The 15,099-nt window shown below is 37.1% G+C and overlaps 1 protein-coding gene across 2 annotated transcripts in view; it reads left to right on the top strand.

The window, feature by feature from the left end:
* The window catches only part of cacna1da (calcium channel, voltage-dependent, L type, alpha 1D subunit, a), a 112,980-nt gene that overhangs the window by 68,656 nt on the left and 29,225 nt on the right, over positions 1 to 15,099 (top strand). Inside the window, exons 16-30 of one of the 2 annotated variants that reach the window (XM_041782591.1) lie at positions 1,257 to 1,377; positions 1,494 to 1,581; positions 1,679 to 1,709; positions 1,784 to 1,938; positions 2,044 to 2,173; positions 5,835 to 5,894; positions 7,285 to 7,391; positions 8,779 to 8,866; positions 8,957 to 9,064; positions 9,180 to 9,232; positions 9,327 to 9,473; positions 9,586 to 9,787; positions 10,996 to 11,154; positions 11,766 to 11,876; positions 14,115 to 14,198. In XM_041782591.1, coding sequence (XP_041638525.1) covers positions 1,257 to 1,377; positions 1,494 to 1,581; positions 1,679 to 1,709; positions 1,784 to 1,938; positions 2,044 to 2,173; positions 5,835 to 5,894; positions 7,285 to 7,391; positions 8,779 to 8,866; positions 8,957 to 9,064; positions 9,180 to 9,232; positions 9,327 to 9,473; positions 9,586 to 9,787; positions 10,996 to 11,154; positions 11,766 to 11,876; positions 14,115 to 14,198 — 1,644 coding nt within the window. Of the gene's footprint in view, positions 1 to 1,256; positions 1,378 to 1,493; positions 1,582 to 1,678; positions 1,710 to 1,783; positions 1,939 to 2,043; positions 2,174 to 5,834; positions 5,895 to 5,971; positions 6,032 to 7,284; positions 7,392 to 8,778; positions 8,867 to 8,956; positions 9,065 to 9,179; positions 9,233 to 9,326; positions 9,474 to 9,585; positions 9,788 to 10,995; positions 11,155 to 11,765; positions 11,877 to 14,114; positions 14,199 to 15,099 lie in introns of both variants that reach the window. The other variant, XM_041782590.1, reaches the window with a different exon arrangement.

Consider the following 15,099-nt stretch of genomic DNA (forward strand, 5'->3'; position numbering starts at 1 on the left):
TTGCATTTTTTAATTCAAATTTTATATTTGAATCCAGCTTAAGATCTGAAATTACCATTGTGAATCAAATCAGGCCATTTTACAGTCCCCAGGCTTGGGCATTCATGGTAGTTAGTCAGCTTATGTTAAAGACTAAAACTAAGCATATGTTGTGTCTAATTTAATGTTAGTTTAGTTTTGTCAGCACAGAATTACGTTTAAGTTTGGGTTTTTTTGTAAGTCTTCATTTTTATTTAGTTTCAGTTAGCTAAAAGGATTTTTGCATTTTGGTTTTAGTTATTTAGTTAGTTTTAGTAAATTATACTAATCTTGCAGCCTGCTTTTGGTTTGAAGAAAAAAAACTCCGTCAGCTGTTGAGCAGTTTAGACTGATATTTGCTGTTGTTGCTGTCTAGTAATCCACCTCAGTCTTGATCAGAGCAGCTGTGATTAAAAAACTCCCAAACCTTGTAGTAAGTCCCATAAGTAAAAAATATCAATCTAAAGTTGACATGAGCATTAAAAAAAAGAAAAACTCTGATTAGCTACCTAAATGAGGTGACATACAGCTAAATTATAACGTGTTTAATGACAGCTGGGAATATTCCCTATTAGGGTTAAGTTAAAACCTTATCATGACGTGTTCAAACTCCATACTGAGAAAACAAAGATTCATTTTTTGGTGAGAAATCTGAAGAAATGCTTTTGTTTAAGGGAGAATATGTTTTTTATTAGCTATATAAAATAGATAAACATTTGAGTTCAGTTGAAAACATCTTGTTATCTCTGATGAACAGGTATTCCTTTTAATATTTATTCTATTATCGTTAAAGCGTGTGACCATTAAGGAGTATCAGAGTGCCAATGTCAATAACAATCAATGATTATTACAAGTACTGATAGTACATTATGAGTGTTCTTTTAAACTTTAAAATTTAGAGTGAGAATAATGTTGTGACCAAAAGTAGAGACTAAAATGTAAGGATTTTTTTTTTTTTTTTTTGCTAAAATAAGACTAAAAATAAGAAATCACTGGATAAACTTCAGTGCCAATAATGCACGTGCAGTTTCAGTTTTTTTATTTAATATATGCTAAGCTGTTCTTAGATCTTTTGTTAAATGTGTCTGAAAATTTGTTCATATTTCAGCAGTTAGCTGTATGTTTTTATTTAGTTTTTTTTACACTTTGTTGGAGTTTGAGTCTTTGTCAGTGAATTTTCTTTTATTAATTATTAATCTGGAAACTGCTCTGTAAATGACACATGCTGATGTTTCTAGATCCTGACTGGTGAAGACTGGAATGCTGTCATGTATGACGGGATCATGGCATACGGTGGTCCGTCCTCTTCTGGGATGATTGTATGCTTTTATTTCATCATCCTCTTCATCTGTGGAAACTGTATCCTCTAAACACTCATTAGACAGAAAACATAACAGAAGTTATCCTCTGATGATTTGTTTTTTTTTAATAAATATAAAGCAATTTTGCAGACTTGTCCTTCACTGAACACTCAGACATCCTCCTGAATGTCTTCTTGGCTATCGCTGTGGACAACTTGGCAGACGCAGAGTCCCTGAACACAGACGAAGGAGACAAGAAAGGGTAACTGTGAAAATTACTGCTTTGAGTGTGCTCTTAAAATGACAAGATGTGTGTTTAAACTCCTCTTGTCATCATGGCGATATCTGTTTTTTTACAGGGACAAAAAGGATGATGAGAAAGAAAAAGAGGTAAATTGATAATCAAGTTGTACGTTAACATGTTCAGTGCGAACAAACACTGACAGTTTCTCCGTGTCTTTTAGGAAGAGGAGGAGGACAACGATGACACTGCGGCAGAGGAGGAGGATCCAGAAGTTCCATCAGGGCCTCGGCCAGTCATCTCCGATTTGGTCAAGAAGGAGAAGATCACTCCTATCCCTGAGGGAAGTGCCTTCTTCATCTTCAGCAGCACAAACCCGTATGAAATACTCACACTTAATAATATCAAACTACATCTGTGTTAATATTTAAAAGGCAGCCTCTTATCTGACTGATATGTCTGTTTTTTTCTGTTGTCCTCCAGGGTCCGTGTTTTCTGCCACAAACTCATTAATCATCACATTTTCACAAACCTCATCCTTGTGTTCATCATGCTCAGCTCTGTCTCACTCGCTGCTGAGGATCCAATCAGAAACTTCTCAGCTCGCAATATTGTAAGTCCAACAATCCTTTCATATAAATATTGTCCTGGCTTTAAATCAAATTTACAAGGAAGAAAAAATTGCTTTTTCTTTCACTTTCATTATTACTATAGTTTTTATTTCTGAGTGAAACATTAGAGCAGCTTTATGCGTTTTATCGATATCATAATTCTTGGATCGTGAAGTTGCCATGCTGGTGGTTTTGCATGTTTCAGCTCTGTGAGTACAGCTGAACATCACAGCTTTACAGGTTAAAAAAATGTACACAACCTCAGTTTATGTTTCAGCAACACTTGAATAATTAGGAATGGCAAGAAAAATAAAAATTAAATGAACTTTATGAGATCTAATCTTTACAGTACTATTGTCTTAGAGAATTTAGTGCATTTTTCACTTAATAAATCTATAAATAAAGAATGCAGTTGGCTCACTGTCAGAAAAACAACATAAGGCATAAAAGTAAGTCAAAGAGTGAAACATCTCTGCTGCAGGCTGTGCTTTCATTTTTATTTATGGTTGTTCTCCTCTACATTTCAGAAAGGGCAAAAAGACAACAGAAAAAAGCGGATTATAGAGACAAAGAAATCACAGTTTATTGGTTTATTCTTCAAAATCTTTGATATTCAAAGTCCTTGACAACCCATTAAAATGACTTGCCTTCATTTAACCCTTTACCTACTGCGCTGGCGCTGTGTTTTATATATCCCGAGTATTATTACCGTAACTCTGTCAAAGTTTGTCCAATCAGAAAAATTCCAACAGTGTTGGAAAGCTGAGAATTGTGGGCATGCACACATATATGGTTCATTATGGTACTCGCAACCATATGACATGGGCATTCATAGCAAAACACCATAGCAAAACACCAGAAGTATAGTGAGACCGCTACATGGATTCTCAACACTGTAACTCCTCGAAAGTTTGCTCAATCTAAAAAATTCCAATGCTGACAGAGAGCTGAGAATCTGTGCTTCCCGGCAATACAGTATATGATGTGTGGCATATATATTACGGTAATGTCGAACAGCACCGCGAAAATGGCAGCTTTGGCAGAAGACCAGTGAGAAAGGAGAGTGAAGGAAGAGAGTAAAAGGAGAGCGAGCAAGAGTGGTGTTTTGTTTTCAAAAAATAGCTTTAGATAGTGGCATTTGTGCGTGTCTGTCATGTGCAATAATAATATGTTACTTGAGAATGTTGAGAATGCATTTTTCCACCTTTATTTGCACTAATTTTCGCCTATGTATATAGTTATCTTTTGCACTGTGTTTTGCACACCCAGAGTCCTAGACTAAAAAAATGACTGGTGATTGTTCTAAACATGTATAGGTTCACATTTCAAATGTCAAATCAAAACTTCATGAGCAATAACAAAATGTCTTCTCATAAAAGCCATGAAAAACAAATCTGTTTTTGTGTTTAAACTGCTGAAAATTCCATATAATGTGCAATAATCATTAACCAGATGTTGATAAGTCAAGTTCAAGTACTCCTGGGAAAAGGGACCAAAGCTCTCAGACTTAGGGCATTTCTTGACTATTTTACAGCCATAATAACAAAATATGTCCAAATCACCATTTTTGGACTCAGTAGGTAAAGGGTTAATAAAAGATGAATCTCTCATCTAAGCGAAAGGCTATTTCTGACAGGAAACTGGTATAAATACTTAAAAATAACTCTTATTCTGATCATCATCTAGTGACTCTGCCTAGAGTTTTTCAATTAAAGGCCATAAAAAGTCTTATTTTTACTAGTAATTTTAGAAGGCACTTTGACTTGGGCATGTCTTTATGCAATCTTGGTTTTCTACCTGCCTTTAACAAATTTCAGGTGTTCTTTTTGAGTATATGCTTGTTGCATATGTTATGATAAATGTAACTGTGTAATGATAGAAAAGAGGCATTAAATGTGCCTGAAATAATCAAACTTGTATCTGTGACCAAAAACATCTCTTAGTCTAATATATATTAAATCTGATAAACAGTGCAATAAAACAAATATTCAGCTCTGTCTAGTGTGCCAAGAAATCTAACATGCATCTCATTTTTGACCATTTGCCACACAAAAAAAGGCATTCATTTTTTTTTCACCTCAGGTTTTAAAACGTTTTAAATTTGATTGGTAAAAGTGTGTAGGAACCCAGAATGTTATTCATTACAACCCTGATGATTTAGGGTCTGGATGCTAAACAACCTTTTAAATCCAAGAAGACTACCACAATCTTATTACCTTTATAACAGTACTCTTAGTTTTCTTGCAGTGATTGTTTTTTTTTTTTTTTTTCTGGCAGTGCTTTCAAAAAAGTAACAGATATTCAGGAGTCCTTAAAAGCGCCATTTCTTGCTGTCTGTCTCTGAACGTCGCTAGCTCGCCTCGCTGCTCTGTTTACTTCCCTCACTTCCCCATGCTTCTCTCTCCTCCGCTGATCCAAAAACGTGCATGTGCAGAGGAGAGTTTTCTGGATGGATGTGGAAGTGAGCTCTTTGCTGTGAGGGACGCGTTCAGAGACAATGAGAGAAGCAAAACTGATGATGGCTCGAAATGCCCACATAATTTATACTCGATGTTCATGATATAGTCGTTTTATACATTGTACATGGCAAAAGCTGGGATATATTGCGTTAACTCGATCTATCGCCCAGCGTATGGGTACGCAAGGGCCAATGGTAACTGTAGTTCTCACTTCCCTTCCCTCTGCCTTACTATAAAAATAACACTTTTGGCCCTGAAGACCTATCCTTTGAAACTGTCACGAAATTAACTATACCATTACATCTCTACTACTTACTGAAATAAAGGACACATTCAGCAAAGATAAAGAGATAACTTGGTCCACAGGGGGCGCCAAAGTAGATGCAAACTAAAAGTTCCTAACAGGAGCTTTAATTTGATAACATTTTCTAACATTAAATCACCCTTCTTGCTGTTTGAAAGATCTGAACTTGTGAAAAGGATTAATTTAATGATTATTTTGCTGAGCAAAGTGGCATCATCTGGTGCCAATTTGTGAATGCTTACAGCCTGGTTCATTAACAGTTTTGGTTTGGTCTTTTGGTCTTTATAATTCAGACCAAATCTTTTTAAAGCCTACCCATTTTTTAAGGCTGAGAGATATGCTTAAATATGAACATGGCTGATCTGACTGACAGGCATGCTGTAGCTGTTTGCTCTAGGCCAAAGGCCCAACTTAAGTACAGCTTTTTATTTCGATCTGGACTGATCAAAAGTTAGGTTGAGATAGCATTTTCAATATGGTGACTGCCGTCTTTTGGCTTCAAAACTCTGCATCAGAAACCAATGAATGACATCACTGGGCCTACATCCACGTCAGTCTGTGGCTAAAACATGCAAAACCACTAAAGCTTTCCTGTTAAGTAAACCATCTGTGATCTCTGTTTTATTCTAAGTGCATTTGAATGATGTAACTTGCACCATGATCCTTTATAATAGCTGTAGTTTATCTAATTTATGTTATTAATGTACAACGCCTGCACACTTTCTGAACTATTTTGCTGAGTCTTTTTGCAACTAACAAAATTTACTGTTAATAACAACAAACTCTTTCCAGAAAACTCTTCAAATATTATTTTTTTCCATTCATATACTATAATATGCTCTGATATTTGAAGCTGCATGATGATCTGTCTTTGTTAAACATGTACGTTGCTTTTTGCAGATACTTGGTTACTTTGACTATGCTTTCACGGCTATCTTTACTGTTGAGATCGTGTTGAAGGTAAATGCCCTGTGTCCCCTGTCTGTGCTGTGACTAACCAAACCCAATAACACTCCAAACGTCTCGTTGCCTTCCAGGTCCTAGGCTATGCAGATTATGTCTTCACTAGTATGTTTACATTTGAGATCATATTGAAGGTAACCCCTTAAATGACAACGAGAGCCTTGCTGCATTCTCTCCTTGTGTGTCACCTGCCACTCAGTACAACCTGGCTTGTTTGTTTCCTTTCTCTTATTTACTTTTTCTTCATGGCACCTCTTTTAAAAAAAAAACAAAATACAAACAAAAAATATTGGAGTTGTCACTTTGCACACACAGACACAAACACATGATTTGTTCTAATTCCACTAATCAAACTGCAAACTCATGTTGGGGGAAGGAAACATGACATCAGCATTACATTATACTCACATGGGTGTCACGTCATCTGGGGGGGCGGTCATGGCTGAAATGAGTTTGATGATGCAAGATATGAAAACATGATGCAACCCTTTGTGCAATGCAACACATTATTTAACGGGCTGTTCAGACATCGTTCAGGTTTGGCTGAAGTTGAGTTTGACGTGTTTCAAGGATGTAAAAGTCAGCTTCAGTCAAAGCTAACTCCATGCCTCTCGTACTGATTGCTCTTCAGATTAACCATAAAAGAGGGGGCAAAACCAACCATGTTCATGCCGAGCATGGTTCAGTCTGCTTTCCCTGACCGAGTGCTCTGAAATGTGGAGTCCACTCTCCAAAAATGTTTTCATCTTTATTTACTTTGAAATCTTTAATGCTCTTGGTTAGCACTCTCCTCCCTCCGTCTCCACATTTACGTGCACTCGGGAAAATGAATCCTTTACTTTTATTATTTGAAGAAGAGTTATTTTGGCTGGTTTTTCTTCTCTGCCTGCTGAACTCTGAAGTTTTTAATAGGGAGCTGCTCCCCCTTATTCTGGACAATTAAAGAACATAATGGAATGTGCTTTAAGATGACGGTCCACATGAATGTGACAGTAAGGCCATTTCATCCTTCCAATCACTATAACTAGAGCTCTTGCAGGTGGTAAATATCCTCAGGGCAACAAAATGCATGTTTTATTGCCTCATCCCATAGTGGATTGTGAAATGAATGACTTACTACTACATTCATGTAGTTAAGGGCCGTGGGGGTGGCGATGGTAGATTTAGCCTCCTGTTTCACCGCTCTGAGCTCGCCACCCCGAATCAGAGTGAACTAAAAGAGTGTGACAACGTGTGTAAGCTGTGTGAGAGCGCTCCTTTAACATGTTTATAGTGTTTTTGTGTCCTCTGAGTGTGTGGAGAGAGTGTGTAACTATTGACGTGGTTTTAATAAGTTATAAAATGAAATGTTTTTCTTCTCTGCTAACTCCCTCTGTCCTCTCCTCAGATGACAACATACGGCGCTTTTCTTCATAAAGGAGCGTTCTGTAGAAATTACTTCAACCTCCTGGACCTGTTGGTAGTGGGAGTTTCCCTCGTCTCCTTCGGCATCCAGTGAGTTCAGCAAAGACGGCACTTTCCCCTCCAAGGCACTGCCCAAACAACCCAATTTTAGCCTTTTTAGGGAAAGAACTAAAAGTCCCCCTTCCTTTTCTGTTGGAACTCCCTTCACATTTGGAAAAACATAAGATGGATCAGAAACTAAAAAACTGTTCTTTTTTTTGTTTGTTTGTTTGTTTTTTAATAAAAAGGGCTAAATCAAAGTGGAAGAGACATAGACCAATGTTTTGAAAAAACAAAGACCATATTTTTTATATCACTGACATTATGCTGATTGATTTGTGATTATTTTTAGTTCACTACTGAAAATTAGTATCTTTGTTCTACACATCATTGCTCCATCTCTTCTCCCCTTTTCTCACATTGTCTCATGTTATCTGTGTTTTTTTTTTTTTGTTTTATCTTAGCCGGGAAGCTGACAAAATATCAATAGCCTAGTACATAGCACTGCTTACAGCTGTGACATTTACACACCTGTTGCATTTCACCTTCACTGTGAATGCCGAGAGCAGTGAAGAGTGATCCTTACTGTGTGTCTGTGTGGAGCTTCTGCTGTGCCCTTTCATGCTGCTGCAGGGACTAAACACAGAGTGGTGGCACTCAGATGGCCTAGTGGTTAGGTCGCAACCCGTGTATGTGCACGGTCTAGCTTGTGGCTCCTTTCCAGCATCTATCCCACTCTCACTAGTCTCCTCCTTGCACGGTCACTCATTTTGTGAGGATGGGCAGATTTACACATGTGCTTTATTCCTTTTGTTTCTTAATGATGGCTTTAATTGAACTCCAGGGGGATGTTCAGTGCCTTGGAATTTTTTTTGTGTCCATCGCCTGATTTATACTTTCAGTAACCTTTACTCTGAGTTGCTTGGAGTGTTCTTTTGTCTTCTTGGTGTAATGGTTGCCAAGAGTACTGATTCACCTGTGACTGGACATTCCAGACACAGATGTCTTTATACTAAATTCACTGCAATCAGGTGATCCCCTTTTTTGTTACAAAAAGCCAAATTATACTGACCATGATTGATTTATAAAGTCAATATAAAAAATAGGCACTGTATATATTTATGATTTTTTTACATACTACAGCTAATTTTACAGGCTTACTTTAACACAAGAGAATTTTAGTAGCTTTGTTCTGCTATTGATTTTAGTGACACCTAGTTTTTTCCGAGTTAATTTTTGTGAATGAGGCTGTACCAGACCATGGCAAGAAGTAAACACCATGAGCAAGAGCCAAAAACTATTCTAGTAAAAACTGAGTTCACTCTGGCACTCCTGAAGTGCTGAGTTTCTGTAAGAGTTCCAGCTGTAGAAAAATTAACTTCACTTTTTTGGAAATTTCTTGTCATTAACACCACAACCATCTCCCTTAAATCCTCAGGTCTTCTGCCATCTCAGTGGTGAAGATTCTTCGTGTGCTTCGTGTCCTTCGACCTCTGAGGGCCATCAACCGAGCCAAAGGCCTCAAAGTGAGACCTCGTCACGTAGTAGTGCATTTGGACCACAGTTTTAGGCATGGGTTCAGCAGTGTGTAACATGTTTCCTTTTCTGTCTTACAGCACGTGGTGCAGTGTGTGTTTGTGGCCATCAGAACGATTGGTAACATAATGATCGTCACCACTCTGCTCCAGTTCATGTTCGCCTGTATAGGAGTGCAGCTGTTTAAGGTCAGCAGCACTGGGCTGAGCAAAATATCAATACTACGCATGAAGCAGGAGTTATTAAGTTAGTCGTTTAAAAATATTTATTATTAGAGTGAGTATGTTGTGTTTTCTGCCACAGGGAAAATTCTATCGCTGCACTGATGAGGCCAAATCCAGCCCAGAAGAGTGCAAGTTAGTTTGAATCATTTGTGTCCAAGCTGTCAGAATACACACTGTCATTATCCTGGTTTTATTCTTCATTTAATGTTTTTTTTTTTTTTCATAGGGGAACATACATCCTTTATAAGGATGGAGATGTTAACCAGCCCACCATCCACAAAAGAGTATGGCACAACAGTGAGTTCAACTTTGACAACGTCCTCATGGCGATGATGGCTCTGTTCACCGTGTCCACTTTTGAAGGCTGGCCAGCGTAAGATTCAGATTTTAATTCATACGACTTAAAAAGGAAAGATATCTCAGATTATGTATGTATTTAGACAAGCTGGATCATTGCTTATTGTCTTCTTCTCTTCTTTTTTCAGTTTGCTCTACAAGGCCATCGACTCCAACAGGGAGAACCTCGGCCCTATTTACAACTACCGTGTGGAGATCTCCATCTTCTTCATCATCTACATCATCATCATTGCTTTCTTCATGATGAACATCTTCGTAGGTTTCGTGATCGTCACCTTTCAGGAACAAGGAGAGAAAGAGTACAAGAACTGTGAGCTGGACAAGAACCAGGTCAGTCAGCAGGTTCACATGTGGATACATTTGTGTGTTAGGAAAAATCTGTCATGAACTTCAAGAAAACTTCAGATGTATTCATATAACATGCATTCCAGCCCTAACAAAGCCTTATTATGATTTACTATGATTTCCAATTTTTATGTCTTTTTCATTTTTTACATTCAGACATTTACAGTTTGAAACATTGTGTATTTGTGAGGCTGTCCTCACTGCTTAAAGATGTATATTATTAAGAAATTACAATAGCATAATGGAGAAATAAAGGTACAAATGCACACAATCACTGTATGACATTTTAGAGGCAAAATTAAAAAAATAAAAAATAAAGGTGGGGCACCAGTTTAGCTCAGTGGGAAGAACAGGTGCCCATATACAGAGGCTGTAGTCCTCAACGCACTGGTCACAGGGTCTGTTCCTTGTCTCTGCCCTGTTTGATGCATGTCTTCCCCCACTTTCTCTTCCCATGTTTCCTGTCTCTCTTCAGCTGTCCTATCAACAAAAAAAAAAAGAAATTATAATAATTATAAGTAGCTCTTTATTTTAGTGGGTCCTGACTTCTTAATAATTTTATAGTACTACATATAATTACTGAGTAAATTCTCAAGAATAAGGTGATAATTCAGTTACCTATTAATAAGTTGGCATTTTACAAATAATAATTCAAGAATATAGTAATATCAAGGAAATATTTACCTAGTAATACTGAATTAATTGTGAAGTAATTCTTTGTAATACTGTGGTAATTCTCTGGTAATTAAGTGGTATTTTACCAAGTAATTTCTTAGAAATAAGATGATAAATATCTATACAGGATGTTTGATAATTCCCAGGTAATTTCTTTTATTTTGGCCCACTAACCTAAAGTTAGAGTCCTTCCTGTTTTCAAGTAAGTATTATATATATATATATTATATAAGTATATATTATATAAGTAGTGTATATTTTAAAAGTTGTTTGTCTCGCGTATGGACAGATGTCTCTTTAGATTTTCACAGCATGTTGTCTTTAAGTTGCCCATCACTTGGTTGCAATTAATGCAATTTTTTTCTTTTGTGACATTGTGAACATTCAAGCAGAGATATCATTAGTGCATTGCAATGTATTTGGGTGTGTAGCATCACATGAAATAGTAAGTTTCAGATGAGAGTAAAATATGTAAACTCTACTGATCATTCAAACCAGTTTTGTTTGTTTTTGTGCAGCGTCAGTGCGTGGAGTATGCACTGAAGGCTCGCCCACTGAGGAGGTACATCCCTAAGAACCCATACCAGTACAAGTTCTGGTATGTGGTGAACTCCACCGGGTTTGAGTACATCATGTTTGTGCTCATCATGCTCAACACGCTCTGCCTGGCTGTACAGGTAAGTTGGCACTCTGTATGAGGAAACCAAACAGCTCTGTGGGAAATTAAATAAAGTTAGTGCCTGTTAAAGTGATGAGATCACACTTGGCTTTGAGCATTTTGATCAGTTAAAGTGAGCATCAAATAAAGGTGATAAATGTTTAGCACATATGTATATTGAGCTGTTAGTTGTAAAGTACATGTTTGTGGCCCATTTAAATCACATTCAAAGCAACAAACCATGATGTGCATAAATTACTTTCATCCATAAAGATTAATTATTCCCTTTAATGTTAGTCATGTTTCAGTTAACACCAGACAGCTGATGTAAGTAATTCATCAGTGCGGTTTTATTGAAAATAAGCAATATCAATGTGTTACATATGGCCCCCTCTAGTGGTATCATCTGAGATGACACTGTTATTGAAAACAGTACAAGCAGACCCAGGGACTTTGATAACTTAGTGGCTATAAGAGCTGTATTCTTAATTACTATCTGTTATTTTGAAAGGATCTACCTGTTTCATGCTTACAGTTGTTTATCTTTAAGCATCAGTTGTAAAAAGTGAGTTATCTGTGCATATGAAAATAACCGACCCTTAACCATTTCTTTTGTTCCTCTGACTTCAGCACTATGGCCAGTCTGCGCTCTTTAACTATGTGATGGACATTCTTAATATGGTCTTCACCGCTGTCTTCACTGTGGAAATGGTTCTCAAACTCATCGCTTTCAAACCCAGGGTGAGTGTCACACCCAAACCATCTCCAACAGGTCATAAACACATACTAATCTCAACCTAAAGAGAGATAGTGAAATTAAATGAATCATTTGAGAAGAGTTAAATATTAAGATCAATAGCAAACTATGTCAATATGGCTGTGTTTGAAACCACATACTTATGCACTACTCAAACATATTTCACAGTAGCTTCTTTAGCTTAAGCTAAAGCTTACTTAGCTATGCTAGCTATGTATATAATGTTACAACGTAAGTCTATGTAGCTAAGTTGGCTTTAGCAATGTGAGCCTTAGCAAACGTAGCTGTAGCTACGTAGTTTAAATAGCTGTTTTGTGAGCTTAGCTTTAGCTATATAAGCTACGTTGCCACGTAAGCAATGTAGCTCAGTTGTCTACAAGCTTGCACAGCTAACGGGACAACTCAAGCTACGCTTGCTTTGTTAGAATGTTTTCATGGAGGACAAGCTTTTTCCCTGTAAGCAGACTCTTTACTTAGCTTTATTTAACAGTTTGTGATCAGGTTTGCATTGTCAAGTTTTTAACTTTTAACTTTTGGTATCCTAACCCTTACCTTAACCCTTACCCATACCCTAAACAGAATTTATATCCTATATTACGGCATCTCAGATGAATGGTCTGTGAGAGTTGCCATCAGAGATGAACAGTCAGATTGTCTTGCAAAAATCACCAGCAGGTTTTGGGCGTATAACCAGGGGTGAAAAAAACGATGCCATCGAGCTTGACATTAGTCACTGGTGACACGTGTTTGTTGACATGTGTAGAGCTTTACATTAGCCCACCAAACCCCCACTGGATTCATCACAGGCCCTGTGATGAATCCAGTGGGCATCATTAGCACCCTACATGCCCAAAACTAATGCACATGACTATACCTTAATGACTTAAATTAACAGCGACTTCAATATTTGTATATTATTTTTCCACATGTAAAACAATTAGCTGCAGGGTAGGTGTTACTTGTACACCACTAGTTTGCTGCTGGCAAGCTTTACCATTGGATAGTTGGAAGAGGAGCAATGCAATGTGATGAGTGATCTCCCATATCATACTAAAAATTCTTGTCAATCTAGTATGCATTTAGGGATTTCTAGCATACACAAAATGTCTTACTGTGAATCCTAAACTCAACTTGACTGCATGCTGCATACTCAGTTTGACTATCTGTGAAAGGTTTGAAATTATGAGGTTTCTGACATCACCTTTGAGATGTATGTATCTGCAGCCAACTTAGTCTAGCAAAAAGACAAGGTTAGCCAGCTTGTTACTTTTAAAGGAAAAAATGAAAATTCATGGAAAGTAGGCTTTTGTTGCACCGGTAAGTGGATTTAAGTGCTCCAGGCAGAGTAAAAACCTTTATATAACCTCTGTAAAGTCCCACAGACAAGCTTCCAGTCTTTAAGCTAGGCTAAGCTAACTGACTCTTGGCTGGATCTACATATTTTCCAAACTGATCTGATTTCTCTTGTCTAATTTTTGGAAAGAAAAACAAGCATGGTGATATTTAAAAAAGAAAATACTGTTAAAAAGTGGAGCAGCACACATGAACTCTATACAACCTGTGAACAAGGTTTTTTTTTTTCCCATTTTCTCATCAACGGTGCTGCCTGCCAAACAGCTTTGTGTTGAGAAGAAGGACAGGATGCTAGTAAGAGACAGAGTGTGGGGTGCTGTGCTGACTTTTTGCCTTTTTTAAACCTAAAATAGCGCCTACTCACTGTTTGTCAGGTTCTTGGCAGCAGAGTTTCTGTGTGTAACGTTGGTATTTTAACATCAGTTTGGTGCTAGTGCCCTGCGGCTAAACTACTATTTGTGTGCTTATCACTTCCAACTTGCCCCCCGACTCTTTCAACCTCACTCAGGGATATTTTGGGGATGCCTGGAATGTGTTCGACGCCCTCGTTGTGATTGGCAGCATAGTAGACATAGTTCTCAGTGAAATCGATGTAAGTAAGCTCAGCTACAGCGCCCCCTGCTGCTCTCTGACCCCTCTCTGTTCGGGCCGCCTTCTCTCACACGGCTGGACTCGGATTTCCAACTTTTGATCTGATGACTTTTAATACTTTCTTCTCTTTTTTCTCTCTTGTGTCCTCACCTGACCCGACCATTTCATACCACCCTTTTTTTTGTTTCCTTTTTTACTTCTCTTCTGTTTTCACTTGTTTCACCCCTACTTGTTGTTCATTCTCATCTTTACCCTCACGTCACACCATGCATTAACAGCACTATTTCGCTGATGCTTGGAACACATTTGATGCCTTAATTGTTGTTGGTAGCGTCGTCGATATCGCTATCACTGAAGTTAATGTAAGTAAAACTTTTTCTCTGCCTCTTGTGTTGAACTGAAGCCTTACAGGACCGCCATAGAGTATAGTTTAAGAGTTGTTTTCTTGTATTTTACATGAGAAATTGCTCAAAATGCAGAAATGTCTGCTCTAGTATAGAGCAGATAGGATTTTTAAATTTTTATTTAAGAGGCTTGATTCTTAATTTCTGAAGCTTCTACCATCTTAATATTGCCTCAGAACAAACTTAGCACCCACATTTGTCATGGGATTAAATCTCCTGTGAGGAACTATTGGTTGGTGATTGTTGTAGCTCCTATCACTGTGCTGATTTTGGTCTTTAATTAGTTTAAACAAGAAACCCTTTATTACCTATTTATGACTGGAAAATTAAAAAAAAAAAAAAGTCAAAAAAAAAGTTTCTGTATGCAGGGCAAAAGTAGCAAAAATTTTAAAAAGAGTTGAGGTGATAAAAAAAACGTATGTTCATTGATGATGAAGTGATAAAAAGGAATTTTTATTCAAGTTAAGTGACGAATTATGATTGGATTGGATTAATTTTATGGTGATTTAATAAAATTTGTTGCAATGTGATGAAAATAGTGGCAAATTTGATCATTTTGATTGATTTTCATTCATCTTGCATCATTAACATTGAAACATTTTCGCTTTTCATTTATGGAAAGAGGCCTCAAGGATTTAAGTCACAAAAAGTGATGATTAAAATTCATGTGATGAAAATGTATGTCACTGGAATGATAAAGCATCGAAAACACATGTAAATTAAGATTAAAATATTAAGTAATGAAAATGTTTGTGAGGTGAAAATCAAACTGATAATAAAGTAAATAAAATAATTATTTCTTATCCTTTAAATCATGATATTTTTGTGATGTAGATGTTTGTCTTTTATACCATGTGTT

This window comes from Cheilinus undulatus, linkage group 3 (genome assembly GCF_018320785.1).
Source record: "Cheilinus undulatus linkage group 3, ASM1832078v1, whole genome shotgun sequence".
Lineage (NCBI taxonomy): Eukaryota > Metazoa > Chordata > Actinopteri > Labriformes > Labridae > Cheilinus > Cheilinus undulatus.